This window comes from Lathamus discolor, chromosome 2 (genome assembly GCF_037157495.1).
Source record: "Lathamus discolor isolate bLatDis1 chromosome 2, bLatDis1.hap1, whole genome shotgun sequence".
Classification (NCBI taxonomy): domain Eukaryota; kingdom Metazoa; phylum Chordata; class Aves; order Psittaciformes; family Psittacidae; genus Lathamus; species Lathamus discolor.
The window spans coordinates 32,246,533-32,265,297 of NC_088885.1; the positions used below are offsets into that span (position 1 = coordinate 32,246,533).

Here is an 18,765-nt window from a genome sequence, read left to right on the forward strand (position 1 = left end):
TGGAAGGCACCTCTAGAAGTCATCTAGGCCACCTCCTCACTTAAATATAGTTCAAAGTGTGATCAAGTTGCTCAGCGCCTCATACAGTCAAGATTTGCACACCTCCAAGGATGGATATTCAACAGTCTCTGGGCACCTGTGCCAGCAAAATTTAAATGGATTCTCAGAAACATCTTTGAATCAAGACAGTAAGCTTCCCTCTTTTCTGTTGGATATACCTCACCAGACCACTCTAAGGTCACATTAACAGCCCATCCACTGTATACACCAGGGTCCTTCCATTCCACAATTATTTCCATCCAACATATTTACTGCCATCACAGCACCCACCTCATGAATTCCTCTCTGATGCATACTAACACTCAGCAGTGCTATCTCCCTTTTAGCCAACTCTGTACACATCTAATCCCTGTTATCTCACAGCTCCCTCATCCCTACATAACACAAGACTCTGAAAAGGCTTAACTGAAATTCCCAGGAAGAAAATATGTATCACTTCTCAAAGAATCTATTGGGCTGACACTATCCAATGCTGTAAAGACATGTTTAATTTTATCCTGTTCACCTCCCAGCCTTTATTTGTCCCTTCATCCAAAGTTTTCTTGAGAGCTTTGCATACTATACCAATCACATAAGACTTCCTGGGTCATCTCCTCTCCCCACCCTCTTAACTAAACAGCCCAGGTTTGCTTTTCTTCATGCGTGTTGTTGTCCTCATCTGAGTGGTCTAAGAATACTTGCTCCCAGGGCTCTGCTTCCATGTACTAGTCCCTCCAAAATTCACAGGCATACTTTGCCCCAGAATAATCCAGAAGTTTTCTGGAAAAATGCCAGACTTGCTGTATCTTGAACAGCAGAAGGGGCAGAAAATATGATGACACACTTGAGATCCAAAATGACTTATGATTATCCCAAAAGTGTGAAAAAAGAGATTAACTGCGCCGTAGCTGCCAGTGTGTTCATAGCTTTGGAGGCAGTATTTTCTTCCACTATATTTCTATTGTCAGAGCTTATCTTTTTGGTCATGGGGATACAAAATGCTGCCATAGCTCTGTTTCATTTCTGGAGTTACTAGCTGGAGAAACATGAGGAGAACAGGTGAAATCAAGGCTTACGAGTTAACTACCAATAGGAGAGATTTCAATTTCCTTCTAATCTCTATTTTTGTTGAGACATGGCTTATTATCCCAGTGTGTTATCCTTTTCAATCAGCTTTCCCAGAAAAACAGTTACCAGCACTGATTTTGTAGTACCCATAGCTAAAATAGTTTTGCAATATGGGGAATATCAGCAAGATGGATTTTGTTGGCCTCCTGCCAATTTTCTTGAACTCTTCTTGAAGGGGCAAAAAACTACTTGGTACAAGAAAATCTTTTCTCCAGTAATCTTTAAGAAATCTACACATAAAAATACATTCTTAAAAAAATTAAATGTCATGCTCCACATTTAAGAGTTTCACTTTCTAATTTCAACCACAGTTATGAATAAAAACCCTGATCCCCTGCTCAAAACATACTATAAATGTCTTACAGCATGCCAAGTGGAAATTCTGGAATTTCATCCTAGAAATTTAAACCAGACCTAATTCTTTCATCTGCTTAGTTCCTTACAAAACCATCATTAAAAAACAAAGCACCACACAAGAAAAACTGCCAACAAGAGTAACCTTAACCTTCTGTTGCAGCTCAATGATAACAGCACTAAGCTTAAAAGATGAATTTTGAGGGTGCTGTTATTTAGTTAGGAAAAATGGTACCTGCATGGTATGGATAGTCAAAGATTAGATTTATCAGTACTGGAAATTAACTGTAGTGAATAAAATGCAGAAGACTGGGAAGTTAGACGCCAGCAGAGAGAAGTAACATGAACCATGTGAATGTGAATGGTTATTTATGATAGAATAAGACAACATTATTTACATAAACCCAACTAGTTACTATGTAAAACATAATGGTTTATATCATCAAAAGACATCACGTGTCTTTTTCTCCTTTCAGAGCCAAGGCTAAAATTTACGTTAGAGACTGTCTCTCTACCAGAGTTACTCCAAACTGCAGCATGATCACAGCTGCTGTTTGTCCACCAGGGGAAAGGAACTCATTCCTCCTTTCTCTGGAGTGTAAAACACTGTGTTGAGTTTTCAGCAGCTTTGCTATGACTCAGATTGAGGGATCTTGAACCCAAGGAATGGGAATGCCCCCAGATGGCTAACCAGCTCCAGCTTCCCCTTGCTCCTGTCACTGTCAGTATAGCTGACAAAGTACAGCTGACTGTAGTGCAAATACTGTCTGTAGTGTAGGTATGTGGTATAGCTGATGAAATTCTGCTCCTTTTTTGCATCAGGAAGAGAACAGCAGTATCACTGAGGGTGATATTTAAGAAGATGGGAGCTGTGGTTCAGAAAGTCTGACACTGTGGCTTCTTATAAGCTTTGTGTCAGCACTCAGTGCCAACAAGGCCCTGCAGCAGTGTAACAGCATCCACAGAGCATTACTACCAAGCTCCAGAGCAAGAGACATCATGAGCTAACGGTCCACTGGGATGATTTCTCACACATCACTTAATATACTGTATGTTTATAAACAGCCAACACATTCTAGACTGTCATTTCTAATTCACTTTCTGGTCAAGACAAGAAAGCCGAGCAGCTATCACAGCTGTCCAGCAATTTGGAGGTGCCAAGAGCCACTCCTGATATTTTAGAGCATTCCCAGCTAAAAAGAAACACTTTGTATTTCATATAAATTACTTCTGATTTATTAAAACCATTCCAGGTTACTAAAGGGAAGAAAAATTAAAGTGGTGCAAAACTGACATCGATATTTCTTTTGCAAGATTGCAGAGTAGCCTTGGCTTGTGGTAGTGTACCATAAGGATGCTTTCCATGTGACTTCTTTTCTTCCTGATAAACTCTTTCGTGAGAATGGCAGGTTTGAAGTGCTAAAGCAAGAGGGAAAGTAAAGAAGAAAAAAGATAGGAAACAGCAGAAGTAGAATAAAAACCTACACAAGCTGGAACAGTGATCTACAGGGAATAAAATGTTATTGTCTGATGCTAACAGAGGAAATGGCATCCCATGTCTTTTTCAGTCCAAGTCAAACCTGAAATTGTCTATACTTTATAGTGTGATGCTGTATTAACATTGAAAGGAAGCCCACTGCACATGTACAAGGGAACATGCTAGGCAAAATCGGATTTGGGGGAAAAGACATTTTGGTGAAAGAGAACCTAAGAGCAGGGCAGGCTTTGAGGATACAGCAAGTATGCCTACTAGCAGTGAACTAATGCCAAACTTCAGCAGTATCAAGAGACACTGTTGTGTGGGATTACAGGTCCCTACATGTCCCTGTTCAGAAAAAGCTATTCAGGAAAATGTCCTTAATGAACCACTTTAGAGTTTTTCAACTTTTTTTCAAATTAAAAAAAAAACAACAACCCACATCTATTTCAAAATCTTTGAAAAAAGGTATTACTTCTCACAAGCAACCACATAAAATTAATTTCAAAATGAAAATCTTGTTACTCCAGAAATCCTGTGACTTCATTTTGGAACTGCGAAATGCTATGGTCCCATCATGTACTTTGTGACAATTAATCATTACATTCTCCTTGTTACTCCAGGTTATGTCAAGATTATTAGTGCTTAAAGGCCTAACTCAAAGGAATAAGTGGCAGAACAGGCAGAGTGACTTTGTCCCCTGGCAAAGAAGCGTCCTACGTCAATGGCAAGCAAAGAATTTCAAGCAGATGTCATCTAATGTGTGGAACCAGTAGTTCCTCATTTTCTGATATATATGCTCTGACTCATTCTCTGAGGATGCTCCAAAAGATAGATATCTATCTCTCTGTGGTAGTGTTTGTTCTGAGGGTACTACTTCTAGAAAAGTTTCCTCGAAGCCTGATGAGAAGGAGCTGAAGGTCAAAAGAGAGTGAACAAATAGTACAGAAGGTAGGAAGGATGGTAGAAAATATTTCCCACTTTATCAATTTGTCTGTCTTTCCTGCCAGGTTCATAATGAATTTAATAGAAATGCTCCCATTGAGTTCACCCCCTTACAGTAATTTTACCATACCATTGAGAAAGTTTTAAAACAGCTTTCCCTCTGTGTGGCACTGATCTTTCCCTTTTGAGAAGCAGCTATTTTCATTACCCCTGTGACCAGTTCTCTGAAACAATACAAAAAAAATTTGCTCAACAGGGACACAAAAAGGAAACTATGAAGAATGAAGCAATGGAATTCTGGAGATGTGAAAGGAGCCTCCCACACATTTCTTATCATCGTCAGAAGCCAAAAAACATCAGCTCTGTTTTGCTGACTCTTTGCAGGCTTTTGATTCTGCAGAGGTTCTTTGTAGACCCAAGAGCACTGGGAGCTCTGGCAAAATTTGCGGTCCAAGAGGTCGTGCAACCCCATCACATTGCTTAGTAGAAAAAATTGTCAGCTGTGGACTTACCTATTTGGATGGCAAAGCATGCACTGACAGTGGTGTGTGGCTGCAGAACTCTTCAACTTGACTCTCTCTGCTGTTTCATTGGACAAGAGGAGTCCCGTCCAAATCAGAGTAGTTAAAACAGCACAAAACATATGCAATTGCTTTCTGTAGGCCAAGGCAACCATTCAGGGAATAGCAAATATGTCCAAAGCATGACCTGGAGCTGAAAGGAGGTGAGGAGACAAAAGTCCTCATGAAATCAAATTGAATTTGCCTGTTAATAAAGAGTGATGAACACGTCAATGTCTTAAAACTTTATCTTTTTATTAACTGGTTTCAAGAGTATGTGCTGCTTTGGAGATGCGAGAGGTAAATGTTATTTGAGATGAGGTAAAACATTTCTCATGTTCAACACAAAGCTGTTATTGGTATGGTCCTAGTAGTCAGGCATTGCAGCTGGCTCCATCACACTGACACAAGCATTTGGGTAGATGTTCAGTGACTCAGATCACACAAAAGATCCTAGTTAAAATTGTTTTATATTAAATTCCTTTGGTGTCTCAGTTTCCAACTGGATCCTCTCCCTAGTCTGACATAACTGCTCAGCACTGACACACGTGGGAGGTGGTGAGAAAAAGTGACTCATGGCAGAAGTCAGACTATGGATTAGCCTGATACTCTTTTTGGTACCATCTTTCCCATATTGTCACCCATTTGGTAGCACATTCCCACCTCCTAAGAGTTAGCAGGGCTCATTGAAAGAACTATAAATTTATTTGAAGGGGAAACCAGGCTCGCCAGAGATAAATCTGGAGACAGCACCTCAATGTTTGAGGAACAGTGTGCTAGCAAGGTCCTTCTGTCTGCCATTAAGGTATAGGATGGAGATGCATGTGGCAGCAAAGACACACATTGATAGTGCGTTAGAAACCACAGAAGTGCCGGATAATGGTCACATAGGAATTAGAAGCAGATTTCACTAAAATAGGCATGTGGCACCCAGACTAAGTGGGAGACACAGCACTTAGCTGATGACTGCATAGCAGTGTCCAAGGAATGTCTTCTATATGACTTAAAAAATTTCCTATTAAAAACAAATGTAGAAAATAAACTTCCAGAAATTTGTAATTTTACAAAATGTATAAAATATGCAAATTCACACCAGAAATTTTGCATAACAGTTTGCAGACTGTTGCAAACGCATAATAAAAACACTGCGAAATGAAACAGAGATGTCTAATTTATCCTTTCTTAAAAGTGCCTGTAATTCTGACCAAAGCCTTTGCTCTCTGTTGATGCTTGCCAATGGTTATTGAGGGAATAAGGAGAATACACTTTGCTGCATTCACCATGACATGTGTTGGAAGTCTAAGCATTTCATCCTGAAAAGCCCAGACAACTAATATCAGAAAAAAAAAAAAAAGCAGACCATAGAAATCCCAAGATTTGAGCAATTATAAATTACAAGAAATGAAGATCAAAGCAAGAGCAGCGGAGAGTGAGGCTTGATGCTGCACAGCTAAAGTTCAAAGGGAGATACACAACGCATTCCCTCTCCACACCAAAAGTCAGGCACAGGGAAGAGCTGGGGAGTTTTCAGATCAACCAGACTGCTTCTGGTTCTTATTTTTAACTTTCGGTTTCTCTTGTATTTTTAACATCAGCAGGGGGAAACAGTGCACACTGAATTTGGGATGACCAGTACCAGGGGACTTCATAGCAAGAGTAGCCAGACTGGGGCAGGTCAGAGCCATGGTGTTCCCCTGCCATGGTGTTCCCCTGCCAGCCATGGGCAGGGCCCCCACCTTAAAATGGGTGAGAGCTGTTTTTTTTTGTGTGAGGTGCTCTTGTACCAGCCCGTAAGAAACCAAAGGCAGAGAAACTTTTCCTCCCCTAGAAAGCAGGTGTATCTTCCTGAGAAGCAGCCAGGATCTTTGCTGCGGAGGCTCAGACACCCAGTCCTCCTGGGTTTCGCTACACAGATCAGCTTCTCCTCTCAAAACACAGCCCATGGAGGAAGTGAGACCCTCACCCATGGCCAGGCTTACCCAACAGCTTTGAGGTCAGAGCGCTTCCTGGGAATCAATTCTTATTTCTGCCCAAAGGCTGAATTTATTGTATCGAGCAAACATCAACTGTAATCCAGATCAGTCCAAGGTGGTACTGTGGACCCCAGACCTTCTCTTTCTGGCAAAAAAATGGTCCACTTTAAGAAGACAGACTGGAAAACATTTTGGCTAAGATTATTCTTAGGAGTTGGGGGACTTCCCTGTAAAGTAGCAAATTTGGTTTCATAAGCCCTTTAGATAGGGAAGGGATATGATTCAAAATCTCCACATCCTGGTTGAGCAATATAAACAAAAAGCACCTGACAATTTAATTGGTCATCTCAAGGAAAAATCTTGTTGGACCTAGACCACTTGAATCCTCTGATTATGGAATCAATGTCCTTATAGCCAGCCTGGCCCCCAGGATACCTCTACTTCAAAGGCAGCAGCATGGGAAGAATGAAGATTACAGATCCAGCACAGCCTATTAATCCTATTATAGCGTGCTGGCATGTAATTGGAAAGGGCTCCCACTATAGTAAGTAGGTTCCCTTTCACAAATTCAGTTTAGAACAGTAAAGGAGTTTACTAGAACTCACCCAGAAATGAAGAAAGACCCAAAACACCCAATGCATAAGGCACTTTCCAAGTAGTGATATTCAGGTTTCTCAACAAGATTGTAAGGCCAAAAATGTGACCAAAGTGGCAAATTCCAAAGCACCTCCACCATGTCACTACAGGATCCTTGAGCTAGAAAACCTTCATGGAACGACACAATAGTTATTGCAGATATATTTTGGTTTTCTAGTTACCCGTCTCCTAAGAAAAATTTGCAACACATATGAACTGCTAATTAAATGTTATCTCCTGAAAGGAATGTACTGCATCTGATTCTGGCAATGGAGTTACAGTACTTTCATCAGCAACACTACCACATTATAGCATGTGTAAAAGATAGCCCTCCAACTGGACACTCTACAGGTCTCATTATACTCAGAAGGGAAATAATTTACACCTACCAACTTTCAGCTCTATTTCCCTATTCTAACCCCCAATGGAGAAATAAAGCTCTTTGAAGCATGAAAGGTACTATCTCTTGCATCGTTCCGCATAGAATGGCAAAAATAACCACTGATGCCACCCAACTTCTGTTCTCAGTGAAGAAAGAAACTGCTGCTTTCTAGGAAAAAATATAAAAAATACCATTAAGTGCCGTGGGTCATGTGTAGGCGATTTACAACATCACAGAAAGGCAATCAGAAGGAAAAGCAGAACAAGAATGCACAGCTAAATGCGAAACCAAGCAAGAGAACACTCCGATAATGAGATTATGGGCACCAAAAATTTTGGCATGAATGAGGGTAAACACATTTAGATCTACAAATGTCTCACTGAGCAACACATCAAACTTTCGTGTAAGAGTGAAATAGACCTTATGGTTACTGAACCGAATTAGACTTGGTATGCATTCACAAGTGCGATTACTTTCTGGATAAACATTGACACCCCTTCCTTTGGCACTGAGCAAGCATCTCAGAGAGAGAATTTGTCTTTTGAATGCTTTCTAAACCAAATCTGTGTCTACTATATCAAAAGCAGCAAACTATAAAGATAACAATCATACTGTTAAGTACCTCCCATACACTCAGGCTCCTCAGTGTTCTCTTTTCAGACTCATCATCTTCCCCAGTGGCTGAAAAGCCTCACTCTTCACCTCTGTCATACAACTTCAAATTTTCATCTTTCATGCATAGAAGAGAACTCAAAGGGAACCAAGAAGTTCCTTAAACACAAGTGGAATTCAGTTCAAATAACATTTTCTATACAAGTGCAGACCAACAACAATTTAAAACATAGTACTCATAAGATGGGGTCTTTGTCAAAACAGTGTGTTGCCATGGTGGACAATGATCACGGACAAGCCAGATAACAGCATGCAGGTATCATGCTTGCTTGTGAAAGACAAAGGCCACTGGGGTATTTCTAACATGGCCAGTCCTCTGCTTTTGTGCCTCATGCAGCCCTACAAAGAAGCATCACCACATGAGGAACACTGTGCCGTGGTGGAGACAATGCAAGAGCTACCTTTCTTCCATGGGAAAAGTTTGTGGAATTGCTTCATGACACCATCAGTGCAGCCACAGTAGCAAAGTGCTCCTTGTGCAAATCTAGGTTCACTGGTGAGCATTTCAATATTCTAAACCATCTGCAATTGTTTTGATTTGAGGGAGATGCGTCTACTTTAAAGTGACCTGTAGCATTCAGATATTCCCCAAGAACAGTTTCTAGATCTTTCACTTACAACTGCATACCTGCCTAGAAGCTGACTAGAGAAGACCATGATTTCTCATGTTCTCATTTCTCATCGACATGATTTTTCTTCTCAAGATTAAGAAGATAAAGCTGAAAATCAGGACATAATTTAAAGCTAACTAAGAATTTTTCCTCTAAACCTCTGATTTAGCTTAAGGCATGGAAATTAATGGTATTTGCATATGAAACAGTGGGGGGGGGGGAATGTCTATTACTACACATCCCAGTATTACTTCAAAATGATGCAAGTCTACCTTTAAAGAAGAAAAATGAGCAATCCCCAAAGCTTTTCACCAAAAATCCACAAACAACTCTGCATTTCCCTGGGAAACAACAAAGAGAGAACCAGTTTGCAAAGCCACAAAAGCCAAGGGCCATTAGTCAAGTCCACCAGTGCCCTTTGGTGATGTGCAGCTTCTGAAAGCAATGTTTGCTTACGAGAAACATGAACACATGACATTAAAGACCTGTTCAACCCGTTCACTTCAAATGCAGAACAGTGCACCTTGCTTTAAGACTCACGCATTCATCTCTTAGCAGAGCCAGTGGTGACCATTTATTTGAAAAATGCATGGACAAAAATGCATTCCAGTTTTTGAAGCTAGGGATTTTTGATGGAGACTGCTGAAGATGATTCTGCTAATGCTTTGTGACACAAAAACTCCAGAAAAAGTAGAGGAGAGGCACATAAGCATTTAGAGATAAGTGACTGTAATGTCAGTGAATGCTGAATATAAAGATCCTTAAAAGAAATGAGCTCTAGAAAAGGTGCAGTGTTCACATCTTGATGGACAACAAAGAATTCATTTCCACATTTTACAAGATCTGTAGGAACTCAAGGCTCCTCATTCCCAGCTTTGTTTCAACCAAAATATGCCAGGGGAATTGGACATCATCTTCCAACCTCATTCAAGAGATTCAGAAGTTATTTTTTCCAGTCATTGTCATAATCCCACTTGAACAGTCTACCAACCATTAGCATTTTCTTCCACACATGAATTAACACTTATGGAAGAACTGAATTTTTAGTTGTATTTTTTCCTCTTATTACCACAATCTGAAATCATAATCTCTGAATAAACATTAGTGGTTTGTATTACTACCATAGAACAGTGTAGTTTATTAGGAAGAAAAAACAGTCAAACTAAATACTCAAATAAATCAGAGTAGAACATACTGCAGCCCTAATAATCCTCCTGCTTTATTAAAAGACCTTATTTTTCCATCTAGGAATTGCACTTATACAGCCATTTAGTTGACTTGTAGCATTCAGCAAGCAAAGTCTCCTGCTTCTGGGTTTTACCTTGGCTGATGGTGGGACTCCTTGATGACATGTGCCTGGTGGTTGACAGAAGAAGGGTGACAAGCTTTGACCATGACAGCTCCGCAGCCTGTTGAATTCTTCAGTGGCAGTAGCATTTCCACACTGGTGTCACCCACCTCCCCCGAAAACAGCCTCTTGTTTGCAAATCTCCCAGGTATCAGGAATAAAAGTGGCATGGGCTTGCTCCCAGGCAGAGCAATTCTAGAATAAACAGAACTCGTTTTGGAATGGGCCTCTGAGTTGCCACACTGATCCTAGAGTTTGATGCATGGGATGATCCTGGGTGGGCTCCCTCGCTATAAACTCACCCTGAACTATAACCAGTAGTAATTTTCATGTCTGAGAGGAGAGAATTTTACAACATTCAGAATGGACCCCTCTGCTCCCACAGAAACGTACAGCAGTAATGCTCCTTGCTCAGACAGAAAAAAAAGATGGATAAACACTGAGAATTTCTGAAATCCCACCTTAAGGAGATCTGGTTTATAGTATAAACTACAGGAGAAAAAAAAAAAAAGTACAGTGGCATGAAGAACCATAGCAATAAAAGGGCATCAGAACAGTAATCTACAGTATTACAAAGATGCTATGCAGGAAAGAAATTCTTCTGTATCTAGGAATTACACCTCAGAGTCTCAGTAATACTACTTATACATTTTAAAGTACCAACAGGCGAATCTCCTGACTGGTAGCTAACTCATGAGCAAGTGGTGTTTGTTCAGAGCTTACTACATTTTGAATAATGTGGCTACTGATGAATCAGTGTAACTCAGTGTAGTACAGTGCAGATTAATAAACCCCCTTTAAACCAGACTTCAACCATTATTATAGATAGATTAGCACAAAGTATTTCTTTGATGTGCAGTACCAATTTAAAGAGTGGGCTTTCCATAAGAAACTGCAATAGGAAAAATATATTAATGCTACTGTGTAAATTCCAGTTCCTCCCTTCCTTGAATGCTACGCTTTGTCCTAGGTTGTCAAACTGAGTTTCTAAGGCATTAATGAGCAACTTCCACTGTTGTATGTAAGCACACTTTGTATTTCTGAAGTCACACAGACAATCATGTAAAAGAGTAAATAAAACCCCAAAAGGAGACACTAATAACTGAAGGCTAAGAGGCTTTTAGATGAGGAACAACAGCTGAAATTTGCTTCTATTTCACTCTGAAAACGTAACTACACGCATTACCAAGACTCGGCCCTGTACAGCAGTGCTCAGCACAAAAAGGTTCTCTGTAGATTGCTAGGGCACAAATATTTTCATGACATCAGGAGAAAAGGACAGCTCACAAAATAAAATTACAGAATTAAAAATTCCAGAGCTACAAACAAGATTAATTTACAGAATACCTGCTGAAAATATATTAAGGAAATGTAGCCTTTTACTGAGTTTTGGTGATTTTAGGAATAGTTAATATTTAAACTTTGGATAGGTAAAGGAAAAGTTTGGCTGTCTGGAGGGAAGAGCCCAAGAGCCACCCGGCAGTGGAAGGAAATCCCTATCCAAGACATGTACATCCATGTGCTATCACAAACAGAGGAGGAGGCACGAGTTCCCATCCTGCTGTATCTGCCCCTGACAGTTATCAGACTGTCAGGGGCACTGAGCTCATCTGCTCTGGCTGTTTTAATCCTTTGGCACCTTGCGACTGGGTCTTTTCATTTGATACTAATGAAACATACTGTTAGTGGGGTGCTTTATTCTTATGCCTAATGACACAGACCTGCTGAGGGAGAGCTAACATGACAGAACATTATTGCTGTTGCGCCCCACTGCTGCACTCAGGAAACTGGGCAGAGGGGGATTGCTGCTGTTGGAAATTGCTCTCTCACACCTGCATTTGAGCATTAACATCTCTTTACTGGGCAAAAAAAACACAGCTGCTTTTCACTACTGGAGGAATAGGACATTAAGTAAAAACACAGTAGTACCCTCTTCTTTCCTGCAGCTCTCTATCCAGGATGTCCTTAGAAAATGAATTAGAAATATCTGGGGTTTTTGGAGAGTACAAATGAGGACACCCAAGTTCAGTCACTGTGTTGTCTCTTATGTCCCATATACTGTTCTCTCTACTTCGTGCCCTCCTGCTAACACCTCCTGAAGCATAATCAGGCCTTTTTCTGTCTTCCTTAAGTAAGAAAATACCAATTTTATTAAAAAAGAAAAAAGAAAAAGTCAGCTTGTCCAAAATCAGTTTAAGGCATTCCAAAAGTTCAACTTCAGCATGCCTTGCACAGTTTGACTCAGTCCACACTCTACACAATTGAGGTGAATGGGCATACTTGCCTTTGGTAAAGAGCCCCTATGTGAAAGGTTAAAAATCCCATCTCACCTCCCAGGTGGGCAGAAAGAGATTAAGGCAGCAGATAGCAGGGAACTGGGTGGCATTTCCTACAGCCACCCTCTTGTCGGAGCTGGATTTGGCCTATTCAAGGCACACTTAAAGTGCATGAGCATGATGTATTTAATTTCAGCGATACACAGGTCAACAGGGAGAGGGGTCACTTATGACTTATACATACCCAGCATTTAGTTTCAGATATATCACAGAATCACAAAATTGTTACGGTAGGAAGGAACCTCCAGGGGCAGCTGGAGGTCATAACTAATGAAAATAGCTAGAATACAGAGATAAATACACATAATATGAAATTTATATAACACTAAACCACTTTAAAATATATGGAAAAATATACGTACACACACACATATGTACACACATAGGTATATGTACACATATAGGTACACACATAAGCACACATACACACACACACATATATATAATGTAAGTATGTGTGTACACAGGTAGTAGTTGCATGCAATTTCAGAGACGTTCTGGGCACCTGGAGCTGGCAGGCTCGAAGGTTGCCGGCAGCTGGACCCGACCGCAGCCCCTGCCCGGTGGGGTCAGGTAAGCCGTTGCCGACGGCAGGGATGGGAGATAGCCCGGTCCTCAATGAATTACAGTGCAGGAGCACGATGACTTCATGTAGTTTCACAATCGCCGCACTGTCCAAAGCAGTGTTTCGCCGCGCACACACCCCCGTGTTCTCATGCCGGATTTTCCCTTGTCCATGAATAATCTCGAAGCCCCCTCAATAAATACACGTTCAAGGATGTCCGGAGCTCATTCAACCCGCCAGCCCCGCCGACGAGACAGGGCTGGTGCCGGAGCCTAGGAGCCTCACCATGAGGTTTCCCCAGGGCTGTGCCTGTGACCATGATCGTAACCGCGCCGCCCGTCGCCGCCAGCCCTCCCTTCGCGCCGTCCTGCCGCTGCTGCTGCTCCTATTGCTGCCGCGGGCCGCCGCCGCGCCGCTGCCCGCAGCCGACTCTTCGGGGGAGGCCGAGCTGGAGGAAGCGGCGGGGCGGCGGGCGGCACTGCCCGACTGCGAGCGGCTGGCGCGGCTGCTGCACGCCCGGGCCGCACAGCTGCAGGAGGAGGTGGGTATGGGCGACACACACACCAGATCCGGAGGCTGCTGCCACCGGCCAAGGTGCAATGAAACCTCTCGGTGTCTCTCTCTAGATGTGCAAGAAGTTTACCGTCTGCGAGAATAGCATGGAAATGCTCATCCATAACAATCTCAACCTTCCCAAGGTGACGGAGGAGGACGGGTGTCTGCTCACCGGCTTCAGTGAGGCAAGGAACCACTGCTCTCCTTTCTGGTCTAATCCTCTGTACCTGGGGTAATTTTTTTCTGCTTCAAAAAGCCTGTGGGAGTTGACCTAAAGATTTGTGCCGGCTCCAGCTGGCTTTGCCATGGCAGACTTCCACTGTATCAGCACCATCCAGTTACCTGTGCTGCACACACAATGCCATTATCAAAGCGTTCCTAAGCTGTAAGTGACCTTCTTACTTTTCTCTCACTTCAGGATAAATGCCTGAGGAGAATCTCCAGTGGGCTTTACACATTTCAGACATATCTTCAATTCATACAAGAAACTTTTACTAGTGAAAAGCAGAACATAGAATCACTGTGCTATACTACAGAGCACCTGGCCCATACCATAAAACAGATGGTGAGTTGGTTTTAAATTCTCTCCAATAACTGTTATGGCTTGGCACTGACGTGTAGTCAGACAACGAGGATGCTGCATGAAGCTCAACATCTCCCAGTTTCACTTTTCTCCCCGGATAGACACGATGGTTCCTTCTGCTCACTCACCCTTATGACTAACTTACCAGTTTCACAAGGTTTGGTTTTATATTCTTAAGGAAACAACTCTTCTTCCTACTTCCTACTGCTGTTTCTAATTTCCAAACTAACAATTAAATGCATAGTTGTTTCAAGAATGAATACACTAACACTGCCTGGCTGACAGAAATGAGATTTCTCATGGAGCTTGTTCCTAATTGGAACTGCAGTTCAGTCCAAGTCTTCTAATGCTGCAACCCCCTGAGAAGCAGAAAAAAAAAAAAAGAAAAAAAAAAAGAAAAAAGCCTTTTTTTTTAAGAACCCACATAAATAGAAGCAAATACATCTTTGCAATACTATTTATCTTTAATATGCTCCAGAACAAACTTTTAAGCCAAGATACTGGTATGTCAATATACCATCTAGCTCTCAAATGAGGGAAGACAGTTAAATTCAGAATATTAGTGACTTGACTAAACAAAAGGTGCTGCCTATTGAAAAGCACACATTTTGACTGTAAACCTAACACTAATAAAAATCTTCCTTCTTTACAAATGCCAAATTCTCTTTCGATTCAGTAAACTAAATGCTGTTCATCTCTGACAATCATTTTGGAGAGCTTTGAAAGTTCACGCTCCAAAAATTCACTTCATTCCTGCAGTTCTTACTCACATTAATAACCCTTAACATGAATACTTCCTTTTGTAATCAGGGAAACTATTTGCCTGAGTAAGAACCATTCAGGTGAGTAAGATCTGCAGAAATCTCAGGGCATGATTTCCTTCAAGGTGTTTTTCAGCACCTGAAAAGCCCTTTGTGTGTTTGCCATACCTTGCCTAACATTTACTTATGTCCATCACTCTTTAAGAGAAAGGGAGCTGAACTGCTTTTTTCATACTGTGCTAGCTAAGAATAATTGTCCTTTCACACAGACAGCAACTGACTGCTGGCTTCCAATATGCTATAATAGTCTGCAGAAAGTTTGTTTCTTAACTGGGGGATAACAGCTTTCTTTGGAAAATTAGTAGGATTGAGGCAACCGTAACACGCAGAATGAAACACAGTAACCAAAAGCAAAACCTCTACCTGAGAAAGTAAGTTTTTGAGAAAGAGGTGTCTTGATCTCCAGGTTTGAAATCCTTTCTTTACAAAAGCAGCCTATCTGCTGTTTAAGGCAAGGAGAGCAAGGACAGAATCTGTCATTTGTGCTCAGGCTGACCCATCAGCAAGCTAGCTGACTGTATATCCAGATACAAAAAATTTTCAGAGCACGCTACAACGAGTTGGATACACCACTTCCAAGTAGCCTGGACAGAAAGCAATTAATATCTTACCGAATTTCACAAAAAAATTTCATGGTTCCAGAAGCAGGTGCACATGCTTTTGTCACTTGTTAATGGGTAGGAGAGATTATAAAACCAGGATGAAGCTGATACTTTAGACTTCTAGACCATAAATCATCTAAACCAGCTCCATGATTTGGGTGAGTAACTTCCATTTTCAGAAGATCATGGGACAAGTTCTTAAAAGACATCTGGGTACCAGGTGCCCAGTGCTGTCAGTCAGCATTAGGTACATAACTCCTTTTACTCATCTTGCAGTCAGGATCCTACACAGGAGTGAAAGTTGGTGACATCAAGACTCCCACGTGCCTAAATGCCTGGAAAATAAAAATTAGGCAGCTGAACAAGTTTGACATCTTTGGAAACTGTTAATCTACTAAAACCAGGAGAGTACTCCAATGTCATCCAGTTAACTTATGACTCAGGATGGAGCAGCCAGAACAGTTTAGGACAAATCACAATCCGCATCTTCCCAACTAACTACATGGTTGGCAGATAGCAGGAAAAGCGTATGGATCTGTTCAGTGCAGCATGTTGGACTGCAGTGGCAGATGTTGCATTCAAACCAGGACAAACAGCATAGATCAGACAAGACACTCTGATTGTTCCACAGTAACCATAGCAGCACCAACATACCCCAAACCCCAAGACAGAAGTGGGGCTGTAGGGAAGCACAGGTTCAAGAGAAGTCTGTTGTCCACAGTACAGAAAGGGTGGATATGTAGCTGGCTGGGAACATCACACACCTAAACTGGTGCTCCCCAACAAGTTCAATTACAATGATTTAACCAGAACACCCCAATATTGTCTTTTTCACAGGTGATCAATCCTGATGAAATTATCATCCCAGACTCAGCTACCCAGGCATCCCTCCGGGCAAAGCTGAAGTCTGGTAAGACCTGGATAGAGAAAATCACCACCCACCTCATCCTCCGAGACTTTACTTCATTTATGGAGAAAACCGTGAGGGCTGTTCGCTATTTGAAAAACACCAGGAGTTTCAGTGTCTGAATGTTTTAATTCAGGCACAATCCTTTGTTACAAATCTGTCATGTGGCAGATGACAGTGTTGTTCTGTTTTAGGAACTAGAAACAGTAACAATGGTTTGCATTTAGGTATGTTCTCATTTCCTTCTAGGAACCTATTTATTGTATTTAAAATATTTATTACTTTCTAATGTTTTCTATTTATATTTTCAATACTTAGTAATAATTTAAACAAAGGCTGTATTTTATTTCACTGCTAATGGCACTATTCAAAATAACAACTTATTTAATATGTATTCAACAAAAATATTTTCAGAAGCCAGAAAAATTATTTTATAACTTATACTTTTTAAATATTTGAGAGATGGTATTTATAACTTATTTATATTTTTTAATAAATAAAAACCAATTTGTAAAAACAAACCATATAATCTGAACTTGAAACAATACTAAGGAACTCTAACATATACATTTTTTCATACCTGCAATTACCAAAATAACCACTTTCAAGAATTTTATCTATATAATTAGTTCAGTTATCTACATAGCACATACACACACATAGATAGCTTGATCAACATACAGTTCTTAAACTGGGATATAAAAGAACCAGACACACTGAACATAGCACTTAAGAATGAACACAATAAAACACCGTTGCTCTCCAGAAACAAATGAATAATGAGTCCCCTATATTTAATAAGGAACACTCCATAAAATAGTAACGGTAAGCATCTGCTTACATGTCAAGCAATCTCTTTTAAACAAATAAAATGGCAAGATACCAAACTATCAGCTTGGACATGAATGGTATGACCTGATTAGATTTATTGTCACCATCCAAAGGAATTTTCCAAATTTGACTAAACATTTCTTTCCCCTCCCCAAAGAAGCAGAAAAACAAAAATCTTAGGTTCTTTCCTTAGGTGATATAAATCAATATACTGCTGCTAAGATGTCAATCACCATCAACAATCTAATGCGTTTGTCTTTTGTCATTTGTATTCCACTAGCACAGAAAGGCATACACGTAACATGTATGCATACTCTTCAATACTGTAGAGGGGAAAAAAACCCAACAAACTAGGTCCTTTTTCTAAGTACCAAACTGCTGAAATACTTCTTATGTGTACCATCTGCTTCACTGTGGCTATGCAGGTACCTGTATACCTAAACTGAGGGGAATTCACAAGGGATTCAAGCAGCAGGAACCCCTCCAGCTTTGTCCCTATAAATGGTGGAACATTAATTATCCTCTTTCTTGCAGCACAGCAGTGCAGATGAGGAGATGAAAGGCAAGCCCTGGAATGTGGATAAGGACGTCAGTAAATTTTCCTCTTCCTCTGAGTGGTTGTCCACACATGTATTCCACTGCTGGGGATGCCAAAACAGTGACCAGTCCACCCAGAGCCTACATCTCAGAGGCTCAAAACAAAACAAACCACAGCTTTGCCCAATATGGTAAAACCAATGCCTTCAGTTATGCAACATCTCAAGAAGGAATAAGGAGACCTCAAGGTGGTCACTTTGAGGATGCCCATGGTGAATAGTATTTTCTCACCACACAAGATCCTGCTTTAGCTGCCCTGGCATGGGCTCTAGAAGACACAGGAAAGCCTAGTATGACTTTTTCACAGCTTACCTTCACAGAGATTTTCTTAGTGATTGTCTTGGGTTTAGCAGTAGCAGTCAATTTTTCTCCTTCTTAGTAGCTGGTGCAGTGCTGTGTTTTGACGTTCAGCCTGGGAACAGAACTGATAACACCGATGCTTTTAGTTGTTGCTAAGTAATGCTTACTCTGACCAAGGGCTTTGTGAGTCTCATGCTCTGCCAGGGAGGAGGGGAGGCCAGGAGGAAGCAGAGACAGGACACCTGACCCAAGCTAGCCAAAGAGGTATTCCATACCACAGCACGTCATGCCTGGGGAGGTAACTGGGAGTTACCCGGAAGGGCATGGGCTCTCTTCTGGGGGTCGGACTCGTTTCAGCAGGTGGTATCGTATTCTCTTCCCTTGTTGCATTTCTCTTACTATTATTATTATTGGTGGTAGCAGTAGTGATTTGTGTTATACCTTAGTTACTGGACTGTTTTTATCTCAACCCGTGGGAGTTACATTCTCTTGATTCTCCTCCCCATCCCTCCAGGAGCAGGGAGGGGGGGAAAGGAAAGAAAG

The 18,765-nt window shown here is 41.2% G+C and overlaps 1 protein-coding gene and 2 long non-coding RNA genes across 4 annotated transcripts in view; 2 read left to right on the top strand and 1 right to left on the bottom strand.

Moving 5' to 3' along the window:
• LOC136007873 (uncharacterized) overlaps window positions 1-5,545 on the top strand; it is a 41,418-nt gene extending 35,873 nt beyond the window's left edge. Inside the window, exon 4 of the long non-coding RNA XR_010609886.1 lies at window positions 4,200-5,545. This is a non-coding gene — a long non-coding RNA (uncharacterized LOC136007873). The remainder of the gene's footprint in view (window positions 1-4,199) is intronic.
• Window positions 4,595-18,362, bottom strand: LOC136007872 (uncharacterized). 2 transcript variants are annotated; one of them, XR_010609885.1, is made up of 4 exons: window positions 18,235-18,362; window positions 15,597-15,922; window positions 10,099-14,523; window positions 4,595-4,657 (listed from the first exon to the last, which is right to left on the bottom strand). It is a non-coding gene; the product is annotated as an uncharacterized LOC136007872 (long non-coding RNA). The 2 variants fall into 2 exon arrangements; XR_010609884.1 differs by lacking the exon at window positions 4,595-4,657 and having other exon boundaries at window positions 9,995-14,523.
• IL6 (interleukin 6) lies at window positions 13,236-17,471 on the top strand. The gene is made up of 4 exons (XM_065666308.1): window positions 13,236-13,567; window positions 13,653-13,766; window positions 14,000-14,146; window positions 16,425-17,471. The coding sequence occupies exons 1-4, from the start codon at window positions 13,313-13,315 to the stop codon at window positions 16,614-16,616; spliced, it is 708 nt and encodes a 235-aa protein (XP_065522380.1). The 5' UTR covers window positions 13,236-13,312; the 3' UTR covers window positions 16,617-17,471.
• Window positions 18,363-18,765: the final 403 nt, after the last annotated feature.

Bases quoted from the DNA above. Each gene is read 5' to 3' on its own strand.
- IL6 (XM_065666308.1), top strand. From the start codon at position 13,313: ATGAGGTTTCCCCAGGGCTGTGCCTGTGACCATGATCGTAACCGCGCC. The intron at 13,568-13,652 runs GTGGGTATGGGC...GTCTCTCTCTAG, and splicing joins CCGCACAGCTGCAGGAGGAG to ATGTGCAAGAAGTTTACCGT. The intron at 13,767-13,999 runs GCAAGGAACCAC...CTCTCACTTCAG, and splicing joins TGCTCACCGGCTTCAGTGAG to GATAAATGCCTGAGGAGAAT.